This window comes from Thamnophis elegans, chromosome 4, assembly GCF_009769535.1.
Source record: "Thamnophis elegans isolate rThaEle1 chromosome 4, rThaEle1.pri, whole genome shotgun sequence".
NCBI classification, from domain to species: domain Eukaryota; kingdom Metazoa; phylum Chordata; class Lepidosauria; order Squamata; family Colubridae; genus Thamnophis; species Thamnophis elegans.
In genome coordinates this window covers 17889569-17912164 of record NC_045544.1, presented here as the reverse complement: position 1 = coordinate 17912164, position 22596 = coordinate 17889569, and the positions used below count along the sequence as shown (strand labels likewise).

At 39.8% G+C, this 22596-nt stretch overlaps 1 protein-coding gene across 2 annotated transcripts in view; it reads left to right on the top strand.

Annotated features, from left to right (window-relative positions):
* Window positions 1–22596, top strand: part of UBE3D (ubiquitin protein ligase E3D) — a 58770-nt gene that overhangs the window by 18300 nt on the left and 17874 nt on the right. For both annotated transcript variants that reach the window (XM_032217013.1, XM_032217014.1), the window contains 4 exons: window positions 4690–4759; window positions 7771–7879; window positions 10343–10512; window positions 21536–21674. In XM_032217013.1, coding sequence (XP_032072904.1) covers window positions 4690–4759; window positions 7771–7879; window positions 10343–10512; window positions 21536–21674 — 488 coding nt within the window. The remainder of the gene's footprint in view (window positions 1–4689; window positions 4760–7770; window positions 7880–10342; window positions 10513–21535; window positions 21675–22596) is intronic.

Here is a 22596-nt window from a genome sequence, read left to right as displayed (position 1 = left end):
TTGCACCACAAACGCAATAGTCATCCTTACCTTTCACAGAGGCACTGAGTTTTATAAATATGAGCATGATAGTGTAGAATAATCATATCCAAGGACCAGTGGTGGGTTTCAAAAATTTTTGGAACCTCTTCTGTAGGTGTGGCCTGCTTTCCGGGTCCACTGGTGGAACCTCTTATAACCAGTTCGGTAGATTTGACGAACCGGATCTACCGAATAGGTGCGAACTGGTAGGAACCCACCTCTGATACATACATTTATATCTTGCTTTTAATATTTTTACAAATGATTCGAGATGGTAAATAAGCCCAGCACACTTTTCTCCTCATGTTTTCTCCACAGCTGTGTGCTGGGTTGAGCTGAGAGTGACTGGTCCAAGGTCACCCAGCTAACTTTCATGGCTAAGGCAGAACTTGAACTCATGGTCTTTTTAACCTGGCGCCTTAATAACTAGCCCAAAGTGGTCCTCTCTGTTAATAGACTGGAGAAGAAAAATACATCTCCAGAAGAAGGAGACAGCAAACCCCTTCTGTATATTTCCCAAGCAAAGGACAAACAACCAACTGACCACACTGGCACACAAGCCATTTATAAGCTAAGGAGAGAATAGGACAAGAAAACTTTGCTGATGATGTTACTTAGTCAGGTAATGAAACGTTCGCAAATTAAATTGAAATAGGCTTGCAGAGCAAAACCACTGCCCCCCCCCCAAAAAAAAAGAATTTGGGTGTCTATGATGTCACCAGCCAAAGGTGGTTATTCAGCAGGTTCTGACCAGTTCTGGAGAACCGGTGGCGGAAATTTTGAGTAGTTCATGGAACTGGTAAATACCACCTCTGATTGGCCCCACCCCCATCTATTCTCTGCCTTCCGAGTCCAGATGTGGGTTCCTACCAGTTCGCACCTATTTGGTAGAACCGGTTCATCAAATCTACTGAACCGGTTAGAAGAGGTTCCACCAGTGGACCCGAAAAGCAGGCCACACCTACAGAAGAGGTTCCAAAAAATTTTGAAACCCACCACTGGCAAGGATCTTGTAACTTGACAGCTTTAAAACTTGCATGCTTCAATGCCAGAGTTTCTGAATAGCTACTTGGACCAACCTAAGTACTAATTCATAATTTCATATCCGGTCACATGGGCGGCAAGCCACTCCCATCCGGTCACATGGGTGGCAAGCCACTCCCACAAAGGAGGCCACACCCACAGAGTAGGTTCCAACAATTTTTGAAACCCACTAGTGCCTGAGTCCCGGGAGGGAAGGGAATGGGGATTTTTCAGTAACCTTCCCTTGAAGTGGGATGGGAATGGAGATTTTACAGTATCTTTTCCCTGCCAGGCCCACCAAGCCACACCACACCCAGCAAGCCACACCCACAGAACTGGTAGTAAAAAATTTGAATCCCACCACTATCACCAAATATTGAACTTGAATCAAAGAAGAGTTCATTTTTTGAGGAATGAGCAAAAGGATAGTTTTGTGTTTTAATATGTAGCAGAAGGGAACGAGAAAAGCAAATACAGTTGCTGGGGGCTGGTAATGGAAAGAGGTTGAGTGAATAAAAGGGATATTTCAGAACAACTTTAAGATCCTTTCTGCATGATTTCAGTTTACAAAGCAAAATTTAGTTACTCTTTATAAAGTTTTTTTGAAGTACAAAATATTGGGTTATTTTCTCAGTGAGAGCAATTTTATAGGTACTTTGGTGTTCTTGACAAAGATAGTGCTGAGGAAGGGGAAAAGAAAGACATTGAATAGTATTTGGGAGACATTAGAAATCACACACAGACACACAGATACATAGACACACACACACACACTCTTCAACTCACCAGTGCTCTCTGTAGAAAAAGTAAAAAGCACTTGATACATTAGGAACCGATGAGCAAAGACTCTCTCCAAAAAGTGTTTCTGCTGCTTTTACCCCAATCTTAGTGACTTTTAAAAGTCTGGCCTTCAACTCCCAGAGATTTCTTCAAGTGCCATCTGTCTTTGGAATTGGGGGGAAGGGGGGGGCTGAAATGTACATGTCTCTGGGTGATTTGGCTTGGGGAAAAGCTACCCTACCACATTGCTTGGACTGTTAAAGCCTAATTTTAAAATCTTTTGGGAACAGTTTCAATTTTGTACGCATTAATAATGCATTTGAATAATACAAGCATCCCTGAAATGTGAAAACGTAGCAGAATGTAAATATTTACAAAATTGCCAGATATATTTTTTTTCCCAATTCATCCTCTTCTCAGGTTTTTAATAAATGACTGACATGCAGAAGTTTAACAAGGTTAAGTTTTTATTTGTTGCACAGCTCCATGTCAGAGAGGGACAGGATCAGGCCTAAGCGAAGAATGATCCCTCCATCTGTGCTTATGGATAATTTTTAAGAATGTTCCAAATTGTAATGCTTAAGTAGGCTCAAAGAGTCATGTTGCCTAGCATTCAACAGTAGTCAACCTGGTGCAGGGGTGGGTTTCAACCGGTTCGCGATGGTCCCTGCGAACCGGTTGGTTGCCGAACCCGGAAATATGTAACTTCCGGGAACGGCGAAGGGCGCGCCCGCCCGCCCGCCCGCGGTCCTTACCCGGTTTTGACGAGTTCTGCGCTTCCACGCATGCGCAGGACGCATACAGTGCCTGCACGATCGTCCAGGAGCAGCTGGAGCATCGCGCAGACGCTAGTACGCATGCGTGCACCGCGCACGTGCATGAGGACGCCGCCAGCCCCGTTCCAACCGGTTGGAACGGGGTGAGAAACCCACCCCTGACCTGGTGCCTTTGGAAAATTGAAAAGGAGCCCGGGATTTATAACCTGCTCCCACTGTTGGTCATATAAGATGTTTTTAATGGTGTGCCGTGCTCTGAATTAAATATACCGTATATACTCGAGTATAGGCCGACCCGAATATAAGCCGAGGCACCTAATTTTACCACAAAAAACTGGAAAAGTTATTGACTCGAGTATAAGCCTAGGGTGGGAAATGCAGCAGCTACCGGTAAATTTCAAAAATAAAAATAGATACCAATAATGTTTTTGAATATTTATTTCAAAGAAAAACAGTAAACTAGCGGTGTATTCAATGAAATACTTCACTCACCTCATGATGCTGATGTCCCGCTGTGATGATGATGTCCCGTGCAGCCGCGGGAGCGATGTCCCGCCTCCTATGACACACGGCACAGTGATTCCTATCATTGGATCACTGTACCAGAGGAGGTGGGACATCGCTATGTGGCTGCTTGCCATAACAAGGAGGAGGTGGGACATCGTTGCAGAGCGGCAGGAGGGGGAGGAAGGGGAATCGTAAGACAGCCCTGCATTACATTAGAATGTGAGGAGGGGGGATGGTGCGGTGCGCGCTGCGCGGCAAACTGACACAGAGGGAGGGGAAACTCACAGGGACACTGGGCCATTCACGAGTGTCACCCAGCGGCATGGCCCCGCCCCTTTTTCTCCTCCATTTCGGGCAAATTTTTCACTGACTCGAGTATAAGCCGAGGCGGCTTTTTTCAGCCCAAAAAGTGGGCTGAAAAACTAGGCTTATACTCGAGTATATACAGTACTCATCATTTTGACTAATTGCCATTTTGAAAGTGAAGAACCTCTTGATCCTAGAATGCTTTTCAGCATATTTGAAACATCATTTCAACTTATTAAGCATTACAATGATTTTTTTTAATGATACAAATTAAAAAAAAGCACAAATAAAAAAAATAAAAATGGAAAAGAATATGGTAAAAAAAAAGAAAATAAATATATAAAAAAGTGGCTTCTCTCTTCATCACAGCAAGTATAAATAATTTTAGTTGCCGGTAACTTATCACTTTGTCTTAAAATGCAACACACAATCTCTTTTTTTAACCTCATCTCTTGCTAATAAGACCTAAAAAACTCACTCAGCAAAAGTCCATTAAGGGTTACCAGAGATAACAATTCTAATTAACTTTCCCAGTTGATTTTATTTTGTAAGGGAAAATTGGTGTATTTGTGGTAGGTCTGGTTGAGAAAGAAGGAAGGATACAAGGAAGAGGAAGCAGAAAATAACACCATTGTTTGACATGGGCACACAAGGATATTTTTTGGATAGGATAGAAATTGTTGGCAGCAGAGGCAGGTTTAATATTTATTTGATCTCTTTCTCCATTTTAGTGTTCTCTCTAGGCAGTGGTGGGTTTCAAAAATTGTTCGAACCTACTCTGTGGGTGTGGCCTCCTTTGTGGGAGTGGCTTGCTGCCCAGGTTTGCGTTAAAACAACTTCAACACACGCAATGTTCTGATTGCACCACAAACGCAGTAGTCATCCTTACCTTTCACAGAGGCACTGAGTTTTATAAATATGAGCATGATAGTGTAGAATAATCATATCCAAGGACCAGTGGTGGGTTTCAAAAAATTTTGGAACCTCTTCTGTAGGTGTGGCCTGCTTTCCGGGTCCACTGGTGGAACCTCTTCTAACCGGTTCGGTAGATTTGACGAACCGGTTCTACCGAATAGGTGCAAACTGGTAGGAACCCACCTCTGTCTCTAGGCCTAGTTTCACGTGGCTCTTCTCTTAGCTACTTAGTTCTATGTGATCCATGATCTCAAACTTGTTCCTTGTTTCCTTATAATGTTTTCATAACTTACCGACTTAAGTTGTATTGTCATTGTACATTAATTCATATGGCACAAAGATTTCATTTTTCCCCTCGTAGGTATCATAAAATACTATTTCACAGAATTGCTTATTCAGCCATCTGAAGACAGCTTTTGCATAATACCAAGGTAGTATCACATATTTCTATATTAAAATTTTATGGCTTGTCAAATATTACATGTAAAGCAACTTTCTGATAATTTCCTCTTTGGGGAAACTAATTCAAAGCCCTGTATATAGTTTTAAGTAATGATAATTGTGTATTCACTAAATATACTTATTGTTTTTCCTGCTCTTTTCTCTCTCTTTTAGTTGTGTAATAAGGATATGACATTAGGGAATATAAACATTGAAATCAAAGATTTCAATCGATTTCTTAGATTTCAAATGTCCAATTTTAAAATCACAATCTCTCTTCTGGGTTACAGAGTTGACCAAAAATATAGGCACTCCTCACTTAAATCCAATAATGAATTTTAAGTTCTAAGATAATTATGCCATGCCATTTTCATTTGTTTTATTCTTTATAGGCATATGTTATGTCATACATCAAATGCAAACTTTCTGCTTTATAGAATAAAAAATGGTGGATTCCATTTACTTGTTTCAATTTGTTTCGTGGCAAATTGGGATTCTTTGGCAAAAAGTAAAGGATTCCAATACTTTCGGCCACATCTGTCGCTCCAAAAGTCTGAATCTTGTCCTTTTGTTCAAGAAGTAAATAGAAAAGATTGAATCTTGTTGCTTGTTCTCATAGTGCAGGGATCAGCAATCAAAGGGCAGGCACCGTGGTGTGATTCTGCATTATAAGTTACCCCTCAGTAAGTAAGTGAACTTGGAACGTTAATTTTAAAAAGAAAGCAATTATTAAAAATAAATAAATCAGCCAGATCTTATGAGATTTCATGTAAGAACATAGAAATTTTTGACAATGTTTAACATCCTTATAAAATTTTGGCAATTAAAAAAACACTTTCATGCAACTTTTAAAAGGGTGGAAGGTCCTTGAGCCTCTTTCATAGCTTTGAAAATATGGGTGCTCCATTGCTCACTCTTCACAAACAAGGTTTGGGCAATTTTCATAGCTGGTAACAAAGTAAGTAGAGGAGTGTTCATTCTTGCTGCATCTACAAAACCAAATCCACCCTTTTATTGAAACCAGAAGTATTTTCTATTCTTCTGGACTGGTCCACCCAGGTTTTCATATTGGTTATTCTGCCCTTGAAAATGCTTTTAATATCTTGACAATGCCCTTGTAAAATCATTGTTTCCAGTATGCTTACAACAGAATTAATAAGTTCCCAACCCAATCATTCACTTGCTGCTGTAGCAAGGGTTAGGGTTAATCAGTGGCACATTATGCAAACCTAATGTTGCTTTAATTAATTTCTGCCATGAATCATATAATTGGCAATTAAAAGCTGGTATCTAGCCATCACTTTCTAGCCTATGCAGCTTTCGGATTCATTAAAGTTTCTGCCTTTTTAATTGTAGGGTGACATTTGACTAAAAAACATCTTTCTGAAGGGAAAAAAAATCACAGAATTTAGTCTGCTGCCATTAGTATATAAAGGGGGGATTTTCTAGCATTTGTTTTATGCCTGCATCACATTGGACATCAAAAATGTAGTGATGACCAAGAATAAGTGTATACTGAGAGTCACGGCAATTGTACAGGAGCACGGTGGCTTATGTGGTTAGGATACTGAGTTGGAGGTTAGCAAGCCCATGTTTGAGATGATGCAGGGTGGGGTGAGCACCCATCTTTTGCTCCAGCTCCTGCTGGGAATATGAATGGAGCCCCCAGCTGGGCATCCGCTGGACAACAGTGATGTTACCAGGTAATGTTTTCAAGCTGGAAGTGTCTCGGTGCTTCTGACAGGAATGTGATGCAATTGTAGTTGCATACTTGTAAGTGTACAATAATTAAAAATAATTCTGAAAACTCTGTTGGTATCTGACACTTGGCTTCCTCCATACTGTGGGTCCAGTGTATACTCAGCGCAGGCAGCGTTCATAAGATTGGTGCATACTCTCATTAATCTAAGGTACTTTGTCTTGGACCCATTCTGATTCAAAATAGATGTGGCAATTTATGATGTAGGGAAAAAGTGTTTTTGTAACTATGGAAGAAGGATGGAAATACGAGGGCAGGAGAACAAATGGATAGCTATGCTTAAAGAATTCAAAACTGCTTTGGACAGTAATTTGTTAATTATACTTTTAAATGTAAAAAAAAATCCATTTGAAGAGTCAGTTTTATTAACAAATAGTATTGACCACCGTGACCCGACAAATGCGCGCATGACAAAAGCACGCTGACAAAAGCACGGCACTAAAACCGCGATGTCATCAACGTGCGCCGTGATGTCATCAATGTGTGCCGCGACATCATCAACGCGCCGACAACAGCGCGCTGACAACAGCGTGCCGACAGAAGCGCGTTTTAAGTTAAGGTTAGGGTTAGGTTTACAGCGCGCTTCTGTTGGCGCGCTGTTGTCGGCGCACTTCAGCGCTCATTCGTCGGCACGGTTTAGAACTCACGGTTTTGTCACCGCGGTTTAGTCGGGCGCGCTTTTGTCGGTCGCCCTTTTGTCGGTGAACCATTGACCACAGCTGAGTTGTAGCTGGTACTCCAGTGGAGTACCAAGAAAGATAGACATACTACTAGAAAATGCTAAAATGTGACTTGGTCAAATGTAGCCTTGCGTCTGATTCTGCCCCATTAGGTTGGGACCCCTAGGTCCTACCAGTGTTGTTTTGATAGATCTGAAAGATAGTGGGGGGGGGGGGGGGATGAGACAAGAATGTCCTTGAAGACGAATGGGCAGACTGCTAGCTGAATGTGGCCTTCAGAATCCTATTTACAGCCTTAGTTCTCCCAAATTGATGAGGGCAACATTTTCTTCCCAGTTTTAAGTGGGTGTAAAATTGCCACAACAATGTGCTGCAGCACATCCTAGGAGATTATAAACTAAAAATACAGCTGGTAGGACCTAAAAAGTTAGGTTTAAAAAAGTTAATTACTAGAATCGGTTACTGGGCCTAAGATGTTTTTTTTTTATATTCTCACTTGTTTTTCAAATAATGGTATTTCTTGGTATTTTATATATAATTGTTTCTTTTGGCTCCAAAACAGGTCTTCCTTTATACAAACTGTTGTAGCCAAATGCTTCATGGAACTTACATTTTCTAGAAGCACGTTTAGGTTCAGCATCCAAGGAATGGATGGCACCGTCTATATCTTGGTAAGTCACAAGTTTTAGTGTTGTTTATTAGAAACTGGCTCATCTTGTTGCACACCTACCCAGCTGTTAGCAATAGCAATAGCAGTTAGACTTATATACCGCTTCATAGGGGTTTCAGCCCTCTCTAAGCGGTTTACAGAGTCAGCATATCGCCCCCACAGTCTGGGTCCTCATTTCACCCACCTCGGAAGGATGGAAGGCTGAGTCAACCTTGAGCCGGTGAGATTAGAACCACTGAACTGCAGATAACAGTCAGCTGAAGTGGCCTGCAGTACTGCACCCTAACCACCGCGCCATCTCGGCTCCTGTTAAGATCTGCGAAAGGAACTCTTTTGAAGAAGTTCGCGCTAACAGTTAGGCAAGCCAGGGTATTGTTCCTGCATTGTTCTCAGATTGTGGAATGCAATGTCATCCTAAGCTTACTTCTTAAATTATTTTAATGCAATTTTATTTATAATTTAAATCTGTACCTTTAGCTTTTATATTCTGTTTTTGTTTCAGAGTTTTGATAGTTGCCTTGAGTAATAGCCAGAATAGAAAAATGGATTATAACTTAACCACTCATTTAAATCAATTAAACCAACACCTTATGGCTATCATGATTTACAATGGAGTGACCATTCAAAGTTAGAACAGCACTGAAAAAAGGGACTTATGACCCTTTTTCACACTTATGACTATTGCAGCATTCCCATGGTCATGTAATTTACATTCAGATTCTTGACAACTGACTTATATTTATGACGGTTGCAGTGTCCCGGAGTCATGTGATCACCTTTTGCGGCCTTCTCACAAGCAATGGGGAAACCAGATTCCCTTAACAATTCCCTTACATTGTTTATAATTTACCAACTGCAGTGATTCACTTAAGAAATGTGGTAAGAAAAGTTGTAAAATGGGGTAAAACTCACTTAACAAATATCTCACTGAGCAATATACATTTCGGACTGAATTGTAGTCATAAATTGAGAACTACCTGTAGTTGCCTTGAGTATTACACAGAGTAGTAAAATAAATTATAACCTAATCGCTCATTCAAATCAAATAAAACAATGCCTTTTCTTTTTCTAAAAAGAGTTCCATTGATTAACTTCAGAGTTCTCCAACCACATAACGTAATCTTATCTCCTGGCTAAGGAGATTCCTTTTTATCTTTCCAACATTGACAGTAAAATTCTGGTTGAATATGGAAGCCACCCGTCATGGGGGCGTGGGGATCATTGCCAACTTATAATAGGTGCTCATCATCAGTGGTCAAGCCAGCAGTTCTGTTTTAATTTTGAGAGCACATTTTCTACAGTTCTGAAATAACGGCAAGAAGTTTTTATAGAAGCTTTAAAATACCCTTGTTTTCTGTTTTACCTTTTAACAAAACAACCAAATGAATTTTTTTTCTATAAAAAGAAAGCTAGTAACTGGCATTTTCCAGAGAGCACATGAGCTTTAAAAACTAGGTATAGGTAGCCCTCGACATATAACCATAATGGAATCTGGAATTTCCATTGTAAATCATGATAGCTATAAGGTGTTGGTTTAATTGATTTGAATGAGTGGCTAGGTTATAATCCATTTTTCTACCCTGGCTATTACTCAAGGCAACTATCAAAATTCTGAAACAAAAGCAATATAAAAGCTAAAGGTATAGATTTACATTATCAATAAAATTGCATTAAAATTTTAAGAAGCAAGCTAGACCTGATTTTTTCCACTTTTTTGCAGTGGTCATTAAGCAAACCTATGTATTTCTGCCCTGTTTTCCCCAAAATAAGACATCTCCAGATAATAAGTCCAATCGGGCTTTTGAATGCATGAGCTAAAATAAGCCCTCCCCCCAAAATAGCCACTTCCTGAAAATATTGCAACACAGCAGCAGCCATGAGGAGACCATGTTTGCCTCCTCTTGCACTGCAAAAATAATAAGACCTCCCCGAAAATAAGGCCAAGTGCTTATTTCAAAGGTCAAAAGAAAATAAGACCCTGTCTTATTTTTGGGGAAACACAGTAATGGGTGTTCTTTCCTGGAATGTCCAAAAAGGCCAGAAACCATCAAAAAAAAATATCCATCATAAATCACAGTCATGTCAATGTGGAATGTGGCAACTGGCTGTAAAGGTAAGCCAGTTGCCAAGTGCCCAAAATGTGTCACGTGACCAAGGGATAGCGGGCCAACATCAGAAGTCCGAAACCGGGTCAGTAGTAATAGTAGTAGTAATAGCGGTAGTAATAGTAGTAGTGTCCTCTATGGTCTTTTATGTCAGAAAAGGAAAAAGGATAGACTAGAATAGACTTCAATTCTCTATTGGCTAACTGTGATTGGATACACAAGGAATTTGTCTCTGGCGCATAATAATAGTTTCACTTTCACTATTTGTGCTTGCTAACAAACAACCTGAACGTAGTAAAATTCTATATGTGGACTAAGTCCATTAAAACGTGACTTACAAGGAGGTCTCTTATCCATAGATCTGGGTACTGAATTGTGACACGCTGATGGTGGAAACGTCAGGAACCCCAGTTTCCAAAAATGTTTTTACATTACTTGAACCTGAGCTGTCATCTCCTGAAAGGCCTGCTGAGCTTCATAAGGCTGTTAAAGTTCTTTACCATCCTTGTACTGAGAACAGAAACAAGGAGTAAGTACTGATTCTGCATGCTAATCTGTTTTGTGTCTCTGGAAACAGCAAAGCTACCATGGGGAATATTTTAAAACAGCTGATAAGTTGGCTGGATTCTTGGCAATAGTTTTTTTAAAATATAGCTGCATTTATTTTATTTTTTAAATGCATCCTCTATAAGCCATATTTGTGTAAAATCTTCATTTCCTATTCTTGTTGTTTTAAGAGATGATTTATAGCACCTTAGAACATGCAACCAAGCAACTATAGTATATACCTTCTTGGTTCCACCACAAAATCGCGGAGGACAAAATCGCGCTCGACGAAAGCGCGCATTTGACGTCATCACAGCGCGATGAAAACATCGCGCTGTGATCGAAAAATGTAAAAATAAAGCTAAAACCTTACCCTAACCCCCCCAAACCTAACCCTAAACCTAACCCTAAACCTAACCCTTAACCTAACCCTAAATCTAACCCTAAACCTAACCGTTAACGTAACGCTAAACCTAACGCTAACCCTTAACCTAACGCTAAACCTAACGCTAACGCTCTAAACCTGACCTTAACCTAACCCTAAACCTAACCCTTACCTTTATATGAATCGGCTTGCTTTAATTTTAATTTTATTTCAATTTTTAATTTTTTTCGTCGCGCTGTGATGACGTCACATGCGCGCTTTCGTCGAGCGCGATTTTGTCCTCCGCGCTTTTGACGGGTCACGTACCTTCTTCATACCTCAAACATACTGGAATTTTGTTAATGGACTTGATGGGCATGTGAGTTCATATGAAAAACTGAGACTTGCGGAAAACAGGAATTTATAACAATGGGAAGAAGGATAGTGTCTCTTGAAGCTATCGAATGTTGTTAATCCTCAAAATCCTACCTAGCATGGTCACTCAGGTATTATAAGAGTTGTGACTCTAAAAATATGAAGCAGACCTTCTTGGCTTTTCCTGGGCTAGTGTGATGAGCTACAGAATATCCAGAGAGATGTAGTTGAAAAAATTGTGTATGTTTTTCTGGGAAAAGTAGAGATTATGCGGAGACAGGATTGTTTTCAAATTGTTCGAAGTACTTCAGTGTAAAGTATTTATTAATTTATGTTTTATTAGGTTTGAAGTTGGCACAGATTTTTTTTATTGTAAGAATTGATTGTAGAAGACCTTGTCTCCAGTTAGTGAGCTCTTTTTTCTTTCAGATTATTAAACAGAGTCTGAGCATCCATCAATTGGAGAAGTTATAGCTGTAGGACTGGGGCAAAATATTTTTTTTTTCATAAGTGCAAGAAATCTGCCCTTTCGTGTATTTCAAATATTGGATTTTTTGGGTATTCTTTCTTATTCATGATGGGCTTGTGAAAGTATTTCTAAGATTTATGGACTAGTATAGCCCAACAGTCATGGCTGAAGATCTAAAGTACTATATTCTCAGTACATCTGATATATATTAGATTAGGGGTAGTTGATTTGAACACTTATGTAAAGGGTAGGCAACCTAGTGACAATAGATACCAATGGGCTCATTTTCTTGTCCTGCCTTTATTTTTAGATATTTTAAAATAAATATATAGGAAATTTCCTTCTGCATTATTTTTATAAAACACTTGTGTAGCTTGAAGCCTTTTTAGGAAATCAAAATGGTGGCTGGTTCCAGCCCAATCTTAGTTTGAAAATACACTATATTGCCAAAAGTATTGGCTCACCCATCGACATAATCAGACTCAGTTGTGAGCGAATACTTTTGGCAATATAGTGTATGTTTACTTCCCCCTCCCCTCCTCCAAATCAGAGGTTTAGAGCATCATAGAAGAGTGAGGGCAGGTAGCCATCCTCCAGTTTGCCTTCTAGTAAGTGAGTTGTGAGAGGTCACAAACTTCACGGCATCCATTTTGTGAGAGTACTCATAAGAAATTCAGTATAGTTCCAAATGTGCCTAAAACCCAAAACAGCTTACTTTGAATTTCATCCAGGATGTTTATAGATTCCTTAACAGAATTTGCACAGAAAAGACACTGGGACCTAGTCTGAGAAATCATGCACTACACAATTTTTCCATATCCTGTCACCGCCTTCCACCAATTACCTCCCAAACACTATTAGATCCCACAGATTAGTCCTCCTCCGAATTCCATCCGCCGGCCAATGCCGATTGTCTACCACCCGGAGGAGGGCCTTCTCTGTGGCTGCTCCAGCCCTCTGGAACGATCTCCCTGTGGAGATCCGGACCCTCACCACCCTTCAGGCTTTCCGCAAAGCCATCAAGACCTGGCTGTTCCGACAGGCCTGGGGCTGATAAGTTCCCATCCCCACTCGAATCGTGTGGCTGTTGACTGTTTTTAAATTGTTTCCGTATTTTGTTTGCTTGTCTTTTGCTTTTTTCTGTATTATTCCCTTCCCTTTTGGTTTGTTAGCCGCCCTGAGTCCCTCCGGGAATAGGGCGGCATACAAGTGTAATAAACCTTGAACCTTGAACTCACTTACCAGAAACTCATGTTTCCATCACTGTATACTACAAAATGTAATAATGAATGCTCTTCAGCACTCATTTTTATTGACCAAGCTTATTAAGCAGGGAATATGTGGGCTTTTTGTTTTCTTGGTGTTTGTAAATCTCCTAGCAATTACTAAGCGCTTCTGTAATTTGAAAAGACATTATAAAGGAGGATGTCACATAACAAGTTCTTAATACATTCAAAAGCATGTGTGGATCTCCTAAAACATTCCAAAGGCAGAGTTGCTTTTATTGAGCTGATATTTTTCATCCGCTTGCAGTACAGAAGGCAGCACAATTTTTCCCCAAATCCCATTTATGTTGTCAGAAGCAGATTTGCATCACTAATTGGAAATGCAAGGCTGTATTTCTTTTTGGGTATCAATGAGATGAATATAGCTGCTGGAAAATATTTAATTAATGGGCAGTGCTTATAATCCATCCTGTCCTAAAGGGCTCTAGGCAGCATACCAATAGCAAAACCACAAAATATAAGAAAAACATAATAAAATCCACTATACTTTAATTGGATTAAATGGGAAATCTGTGCTACTTATGCCAACAAGAACAAGTTAAAAATAAATATAAATATATCTAGAAGAACAAAGAACACAAGATCCATTAAAATTAACAACTTGCTGTTTTATTGATCACATACCAGCTACAGTGAAAGGAATATACTACTTCCGATTTCTGGCAAAAAAAAACATCCATTGGGTAGCAATAGCAATAACAGTAGACTTATATACCGCTTCATAGGCCTTTCAGACCTCTCTAAGCGGTTTACAGAGTCAGCATATTGCCCCCAACAACAATCCGGGTCCTCATTTTACCCACCTCGGAAGGATGGAAGGCTGAGTCAACCCTGAGCCGGTGAGATTTGAACCGCTGAACTGCTGATCTAGCAGTCAGCCTGCAGTGCTGCATTTAACCACTGCGCCACCTTGGGTATAATAGCTTCACTTAATGACTGTAATGTTTGTTTAACAGCTGGCACAAAACAGTCATAAAATTGAGCATGGTCATATGGTGACTCGCTTAATGACTGGACTGAGATATGACCATATTTCTGGGCTCAATTGTGGTCATAAGTCAAAGACTATATGAATTGGAGTCTTATTCTCGCTAACCTTACCAAACCTGGAGAAAGGATTCTATGGTTTGAAGGTTACTGCTGAAAAGCTTTCTAGTTCTGTTCTGAAAAACAGCTGGAAAATTACCTTTCACAGATCCCAATATAGATGAGAGAAAACAGATGCTCTGATTCTAAATAATTTGGGGCTTTATTTCCCATCCAAAACCTTGAATCAACTTAGAACTAAGGAAAAATTTCCTGACAGTTAGAACAATTAATGAGTGGAATGATTTGTCTCCAGAAGTTGCTCCAACACAGGAGATTTTTAAGAAGAGAATTGGGCAAGCATTTTTCTGAAATGGTATAGGGTTTCATGACTGAGAAGAGAATTGGACCTATAACAGTGATGGCTAACCTTTTTGCCATCATGTGCCAAAAGCAGTGTGCCCACACTCATAATTCTATGTGCACACACACACACACACGTGCATGTATGCACGAATCCCGCCCTGCCCACACTTTTTGCGCAAAATAGACCCATTTCTTTGCCCTATCCAGGCTTCAGAGACTTTCTAGGCACCAGGGGGAGGAGAAAATGGCCTCCCCTGCCCCCCGGAGGCCCTCCAGAGACTTCAGAAGGCTTCCTTGAAACCTCAGGAGGGCAAAAAATGGCCCTATGGGCAACTCGTAAGTCTGTTCCCGAACTTCCTTCAGGGAAGCCGCTGGAGGGTGGAAAATGGTCGAAAATGAAGGGCGAAGTCAGCTGGCCACTGTGCTTATATGCGCGGGAGCTGACAGGGCAATGGCTCCTGTCAGCTAACAAATGGCTCCGCGTACCACCTGTGGCATATGTGCCATAGGTTCGCCAACACGGGACTAGAAGATCTCCAAAGTCCCTTTCCAACTCTGTAACATGAATTGGTAGCTAACAGAGATCTAAAGTAGTATAGAATGTTAATGGTGAGCACAGTATAAGAGTTGAGGCTATTGTAAGCAGCTTAACTATAACAACTTAACAGAATTATGCAGCAATTGTTGGTGCTGAGAGCGTCTCCTTTAGAGTTAGTAGTTTCTATACAATACAGTTTGTATGAAACGCTCCCCCTCTCCATCTTCAATTTCTAATAGTTCAGTCACCAATATGCAACTGCTGACCTTTTGGTTTCTCTAATCTGTCACCGGGCTCAACAAGAGAACTACACAAATTTGTGCCTCCTAGAATCTAAAAGCCTGATATTGATTTGATTGTGGTTTTTATTAGGTGAGCAGCTAAGGTTCCTGATAGCTGGGCTGCCTTTATAATTTTGTTTACTTGAAAACGAGATTATTATGTCTGAAAAATCATCTGTCATTAGCCACTGTTTGCAGTGATGTATCGTAATTGGCTGCTTTATATCCATTTCAACTAGCTGAAGCACATGGATTTTGACAATCTCTTCCCCAAGGCGACATTAGTCAGTGTGAGCTCAAACTGCTGGGTCAACATTTCCTTCTCCAAAGTCATACAAGAGTGTAAAAATTTTATGAGGTGACTTTAACAAGATCCACTGGGATTTGGGATTATTTGTTTTAAGTTCTTATTAAAGAAAAAAAAAGTTTTGTCTGTGTTTAGGTGGGTAAAGTAAAGCTAGTTCAAGACAGCACTGTTGTTATAGAGGGAAAAATTTTATAGAGGGTATTTGAAATCAAAGAGAACTATTTCTTTTTCAGTATGCAAAATGTATTTTGCCAGAATAAGTGTTTAATTGTGTTAGCATACCTTAAAATTCTAAAGTTATTTCTAGATTAATAAGAGCAACGCTTTTGCTTGAAAGCAATCTAATAAATACAAAGGGACGCCCATTGAGATTTTTTTTTCCTGCAGCATATTCGTATGCTATTGTGTTTGGAAAAGACTACTGCCTCTCAAGAAAATCATATTGGGATCATGATGAAGAGAGTACCTTACTGGATGGCTGAAAAAAGACAGACTAAAAAGAAATGTATTTTCTTCTTCTCTCCAACCAAAAAGGAGAAAACCTGATACGTTCTGTTTAAAAGTAGAAGACACCCTTGTTTTGAAATACAGCTCTAGTCCTAGTAATTTCATTGATCAGCTTGGACTTTGATTTGGGTCACCCTAAACCAATTTGGGATTTGTCTCTCTCTCTCCAATGGTTTTAGGTTTAATCAGGTTCTGTGTTCGTCCTTATTTAGTCTCAGGATTGGCCAGGTCTCTGTTCTGTTCCACTGTTCTACTCAGCCGTCCGAGTTTTCTATTTCATATGCTCAGTTTAAATGACGTGTCTGTATCAATCAGTGTTCAGCGTAGTTTCATTGTGTCCTCATTTCCTTCTCCTGCTGCTGTTCCTATTTTCTTGAAGGTAATGCCCCATTAGAATGTTTGAAGCTAATTCAAAACTTTCCCTTACCATTGGCACAGTTCAGTTTTCTCCAAATAGAGTAATCTTTCACATCCCTCAGAACTTTGGCTTTGAATGTTCAGAAATCCTTTTCATTTCCTCTACTCTCAAACTAGGTACCTAAAAATTAGCTTCCAACTCAATTAAAAGACTATTAAATTTGATTCCACTCACGATCTAAGAAGAAGTCCAAGTGTTGTAGCAGTTCTGAATTTTATATCTTTATAAAAATTATATATTTATTACAGAATAAGAGTTGGAAGGCACCTTGGAGGTCTTCTAGTCCAATCCCCCGCTCTAGTTGGGATCCTATACCATTCTGGACAAATGGCAGTCCAATCTCTTCTTAAAAACTTCCAGTGGTGGAACACCCACAAATTCTGGAGGCAAGCTGTTCCACTGATGAATTGTTATTACTGACAAGAAATTTCTCCTTTATTCTAGGTTATCTCTTTCAAAAGCTTCATATAACTTATGTCTTTATATCACCCTTGTATCTTCTTCAGAAATTCAAGGGTAGCACTATTGTCATTTTGACCCAGTGATTTATTTAATTTATTTATTTTGCAAACTCCTTTCCCCACAATCTTAATCAAGTACCTGGGTGAGTAACAAAACAGAAGCCTACATATGAAAACAGAAAAAAAAGCCAACCAAAGATGACCAATAAAAATAATCAACTCATCAAAACAGTCAAACAGTACAGGACAAAACACATACAATGGGTTCCTTTAGCATTCTGACTTTGAAGCCGGAGGGATGAACTAGGTTTTTTTTTTGGGGGGGGGGGCAATTAGGTTGGGGCAATCTGAACCCCACGGGAGTGGGAGGGACTGTTTTACAGGAAAAGCTTTCATAAAATCTAATTTGATTTATACTTCCAACTTCCCTAGCAAGATAAATGGAAAACTTTCATAATATCCAGCATTTTCTCACTTTCCTTCATTCACTTGGGGATTCTTGTTTGTTTAACCTGCTTGGATTTCTTTTCTGGGAAGTTTGAAAGCATACTCACTCTTTTGTAGTAGTAATTAACTTTCATAATATTGCACTATTGTTAGCAACCCCTCTGGGCTAGACACTTCTCCAAGGGAGATGGATTTCATAATGTCAGCCTCAGCTTATTTTTAACAGAGGCAGAAGTGTTGATACGTTTTGGATTTTAATCTCTTGACATCCCACCATAATGGGGCTCTATTCATCAGTGCATGCTCCAGAAGGCTGTATAATGAGCTGCTGTTGAAAGGAGTGAGATTTGTCATCATGCATCACTCTGCAGGGATTGCATGCGCAGGATAGGTTGCCCAAGTATGGTGAATACAAACACATTTTTAATCAAATGGTTCAGCATGTAAACTCATGTAAACCTCAAGGATCTGACTGAGGCGTAAGCAGTTTACAACTACTCGGAGGCTGTTTTTCATTGCGTACTCCATCAGAGCAAGCATCTTTTTACCCTGTCAGCTGCCAAGAGTTTAAGATACAGTGGTTAAAGCAACAATAACAAAAGCATATTTTATCAAAGCTGTTGGTCAAGCAAAAAGTATGTTGATAAAGATTTGGACTAGTTTCCTCTCCTCTCCTCCCAAACTATATTATAGGAAATGAACTAAAACTGACCTAACTCCCTTTTTAAAAAAACTTTCTCCAAATCTGGAAAAATTAGAGATCCTTCAATCCTATCTATGCTTTTGAACTGAATTCATTCTACTCTTCTCTCCCTTTGTTATTTGCGAAGTCGTGTCTGACTCATCGTGAACCCATGGTCAACATTCCTCCAGACCTTCCTGTCCTCTACCTCCTCTGGAGTCCATTTAAGCTCACGCCTACCGCTTCAGTGACTCCATCCAGCCACCTCATTCTCTGTCATCCCCTTCTTTTGCCCTCAATCCTTCCCAGCATTAGGCTCTTCTCCAGTGAATCCTTCCTTTTCATTGGATGGCCAAAGTATTTGAGTTACATCTTCAGGATCTGGCCTTCTAAAGATTAGTCAGGGTTGATCTACTCTAGGACTGACGGGTTTGATTGCCTTGCAGTCCAAGGGACTTGCAGGTATCTTCTCCAGCACCATAGTTCAAAGGCCTCGATTCTTTGGCACTCAGCCTTTCTTATGGTCCAACTTTCACAGCCATACATTGCAACTGGGAAAGCCATAGCCTTGACTATATTCATTTTTGTTGGCAGGGTGATGCTTTTTAGTATGCTGGTTAGATTTGCCATAGTCTTCCTCCCTAGGAGCAAGCATCTTTTAATTTCTTGGCTGTAGTCCCCATCTTCTCTCCCTATCTTCCTACAAATATTGAATGTTTTTGTTGAAACCCAAACCATGGTTTTCCATGCCCTAGCTGTTTCTTCTTAGCTACAGCATCTCATCCTTTACACAATTATGGCAATAAAATAATGATATGCCTGAAGTACAAAAGAGTGTTATTATTTACAAGATAGCAATAGCATCTAGACTTATATCTAGTGCTTTACAGCCCTCTCTAAACAGTTTGCAGAATCAGCTTATTGCCCCCAACAATCTGGGTCCTCATTTTACCCACCTCGGAAGGATGGAAGGCTGAGTCAACCTTGAGCCTGGTGAGATTTGAACTGCCAAATTGCAGTCAGCCGGCAGTCAGCAGAATTAGCCTGCAGTACTGCATTCTAACCACTGCGCCATCATGGCTCTTGAAAATCAATCGATTATTTTATCAAGATGTGCCATTCTTTTAACCAACCTACCATTGTCCCAGTAGTCGCAAACGCTTCCTAACATGCCTTTGATTTATTTCTCTTTAGTGTTCTACGTTTATCACTTGTTATTGCTCTGGTCTCCAGCCAGTATTTTGGGCCCCTCATTAATTTATAAATTTTAACAAACTGATTTGTTCAACAAGGAAAATAATTTAAAAAAAAGATTTTAAATCACACTTGAAAATAGAATTATTAGTGTCTCCTTCAAGTCAGTTTCTCTGACTTTCTGATGAACAACTGATGAATGGGTATTAATGTGCAAGTATATCAGCTTCTGTCTTTGTGTAATTGGAGTTTAGATGGAATGTTGGAAGTACACAAACAGTTAAGAAGAAAACAGGGCATTGGAAGAATATCTGAAGACACATTGAAGCTAGTGCATCCTGAAGGCTTACTAAATATCGGAGAGGCCAAACTGACCTATAAGAAAAATCAAATGGAGCAGGGGTGGACTTCAAAAATTTTAGCAAGGGGTTCTCTGCCCGGTTGCTGCCTGGCCCTGGTGGGCATGGCCTAGTAAGCCTCCTGCATGCTCCAGAAACGCTCCAAAGGCTGGAAATGGGCTTGTTTCTGGCCTTCCAGAACGTCCGGTAAGCCCATTTTTCACCCTCCCTGAGCCTTCACGCACCCCTGCACTTACCTGTATCCAAAATTGGCTACATTGGGACTCTAGGGAGGAGTGAGACAGAATGGGTGGGGCCAGCCAGGAGTGGGATCTGAACTGCATAGAATCTTAGCTAGATGTTCTCCCGAAACCCTGCAAACCCCCAGCAGCACATCTCTGAAATGGAGAATAGAAAAAAGACACGGCAAGGCAAAGTATTACATGGCCAGGACATTAAATAACCTAGCAGGCAAAGCAGATAACAACACAATTTGCATAGCATAACAATGGTTAAGAGCAGGAAAGGAAGAACTGAAGAAAGAAACAGAAGGGCAAATTCTGGCTGCACAAGACCAAGCCTTAAAAACAAACGTATACAAAGCCAGAATTGCGAAGACAGCAACAGACAGCAAATGCTTCCTCTGCAAAGCAGCTGAAGACACAATGAACTACCTAATTAGCTGCTGCAAAAAGATCACACAGACTAAGTCCAAGCAATGGCATGATAAACATTAGTGCACTGGAATATTTGCAAGAAATACCACTTCCCTGCAAGCAAGAAATGATGCAACGAAAAAAAAAGATTAAGTAATAGAAAATTTAAAAAAACAAGATGCTCTGGGACTTTAGAATTCAAACAGATAAACATCTGCTACAAAATACCCCAGGCTTAACAGTTGTTGATAAGAAAGCTAAGAAAAATATTGGCTAGTGGGTATTGCAATATCTAAAGACAGCAAAATAGCGGTGAAAGAAGTGGAGAAAGTCTAAGTATAAAGACTTAGAAATAGACATAGAGCGACTGTTGCAAAAAATAATAATAATAAGGGCAAAGATAGTACCAATAATAGTAGGTGCCTTGGGTACAATCTCTGGAGCACCATTTGAACACCCATCAGCATTAACAAAATCACCATCAGGGAATTGCAAAATGCATCTTCACTTGGAAAAGCTTAAATCCTGTGATGATATTTTAATACCATCAAACTACAACATCTGCCTATCCCCAGGTCCCTGAAAAGGACTCGATAGGTAGATAAAAAATGTCCAAATCCAGCCTAAACATCTGATTGATTGTATGACCAACCATAATAATTTATATATCATTTGACTCCCAGCAACATTTGGGAATGTATAATGGGCCTTTTTAAAAAATTACTTCTCATATATTTCTCATGCACTATGCTTTGTTTGAGTCCTGGGTTCCCCTCCTCCCCTTTTTGGCACATTTTTCTGGATAGATAGGAACATTCTGAAGCAAGTGGAACAGATTCCCTTAAAAGAAAACAGTTCTAAGAAAATAAATGAATCCAAGGAGCATCCTTATAAATAAAGATACCCCATGCATGTGCCTAGTTTTGTAGAATGCTAGTTTCTATACTTTTGTACCAAATAACAGGAAGCATGGATCATGGCAGAAACCAGGACAACACTGGGGATGCCAGTAGTACCATCTTCTGATACATCTTAAGAGTCTTAATGCACTTAGTCCACTACTCCTGTAAATGGAATACAAAAGTAAATATGATCTCATTAGGAATTAACGATCACATGCCAACCGCTTAAGTAATTGAATAAGATTTTAACAAGAGAGTATTATATCCATTGCTCTATTTCTGTGTAGCTAAATCTACTTATAGGTAACATTTATTGTTTTTTACTTATTGAAAGTTTAAATTCCCTGCATATTACATTGGCAGGTAACATGATTCTTGTTTCATTCCAGTCTTGTTGATGCATGGAGGGAAGATATTGGAGTCTCTCCCCTCACATTTCCATCAAAAACCTGTTTGGAACTTCTGTTGATACTATCTCAGAGTAATGCTTCATTGCCTCCTTCTCTTCGCTGGATGAATTCTTTCCAGGTAAAGAAATCAGATTCTTTCACATCATATTTTAACATTGCAGAAATAAGCTTTGGAATCTAGATCTTTATCCAAATGGAATAGTTAATAATAGCAGATGTTACATTGACCTTTCTTTGCTCTCTTCGTTTAGTACCCAATTATGGTTTGAATAAATCATTTTTACCCATTTTTATGCACGAAACAGAAGCCAATATATGAAACTGAAGATAGTGTTGTATTCACCTATTTAACTTACTGAAAATGTTATATTTTTTTCCTCCTTTGTGCAAGACATGCCGGGTGATTCTTCTCTGAGTGATGCTCACCACCATCAGTCCTACAACATTGTCTTGGAATGTACTCTTGTAAGATAAATTTCCAAAGCTCCATTTACTCATTGGGGGAAATCCTTTCTGTTCTGTCTACTTCACTCCATAAATGGAGGAAGCCCCAAAATCCAATGAATTCATCATGCTTGTGGGCATTTTGTTTTCCCACTGGAAAGACTTACCTGCTACATTTTAGCCATAATTAGTATTTCTACTTATCAATTTAACCCAATTTAATAACATGCTTTAGTGATCCTTGTTACTGGGAGAAAGGTCCCAAGTGCAGTTTTGCTGACATACTACTTGTATGCAGGATTGAAATGCTCTGAAGTATGCTACCGGTTTGCTTCACATGAATGCGCACCGCAGGCACCAAGGAGCCTTTTCTGAGTCTGCAAAAGTAAGTAGAGCAGCAGGGGGGGAACAGTTGTGCTGTGCGATTTAGATTCGCTAGAAAGCAGGATTTCCTGCTTTGCAGCAAATATAAATTGTGCGGCACAGCTGATTGTAGAACAGCTAATCGTTGGAATTTTTAAAAAACCTTTTAAAAGCATTTTTTACTACCGGTTCGGGGGAACTGGCCCGAACCGGTAGCATTTCACCCCTGCTAC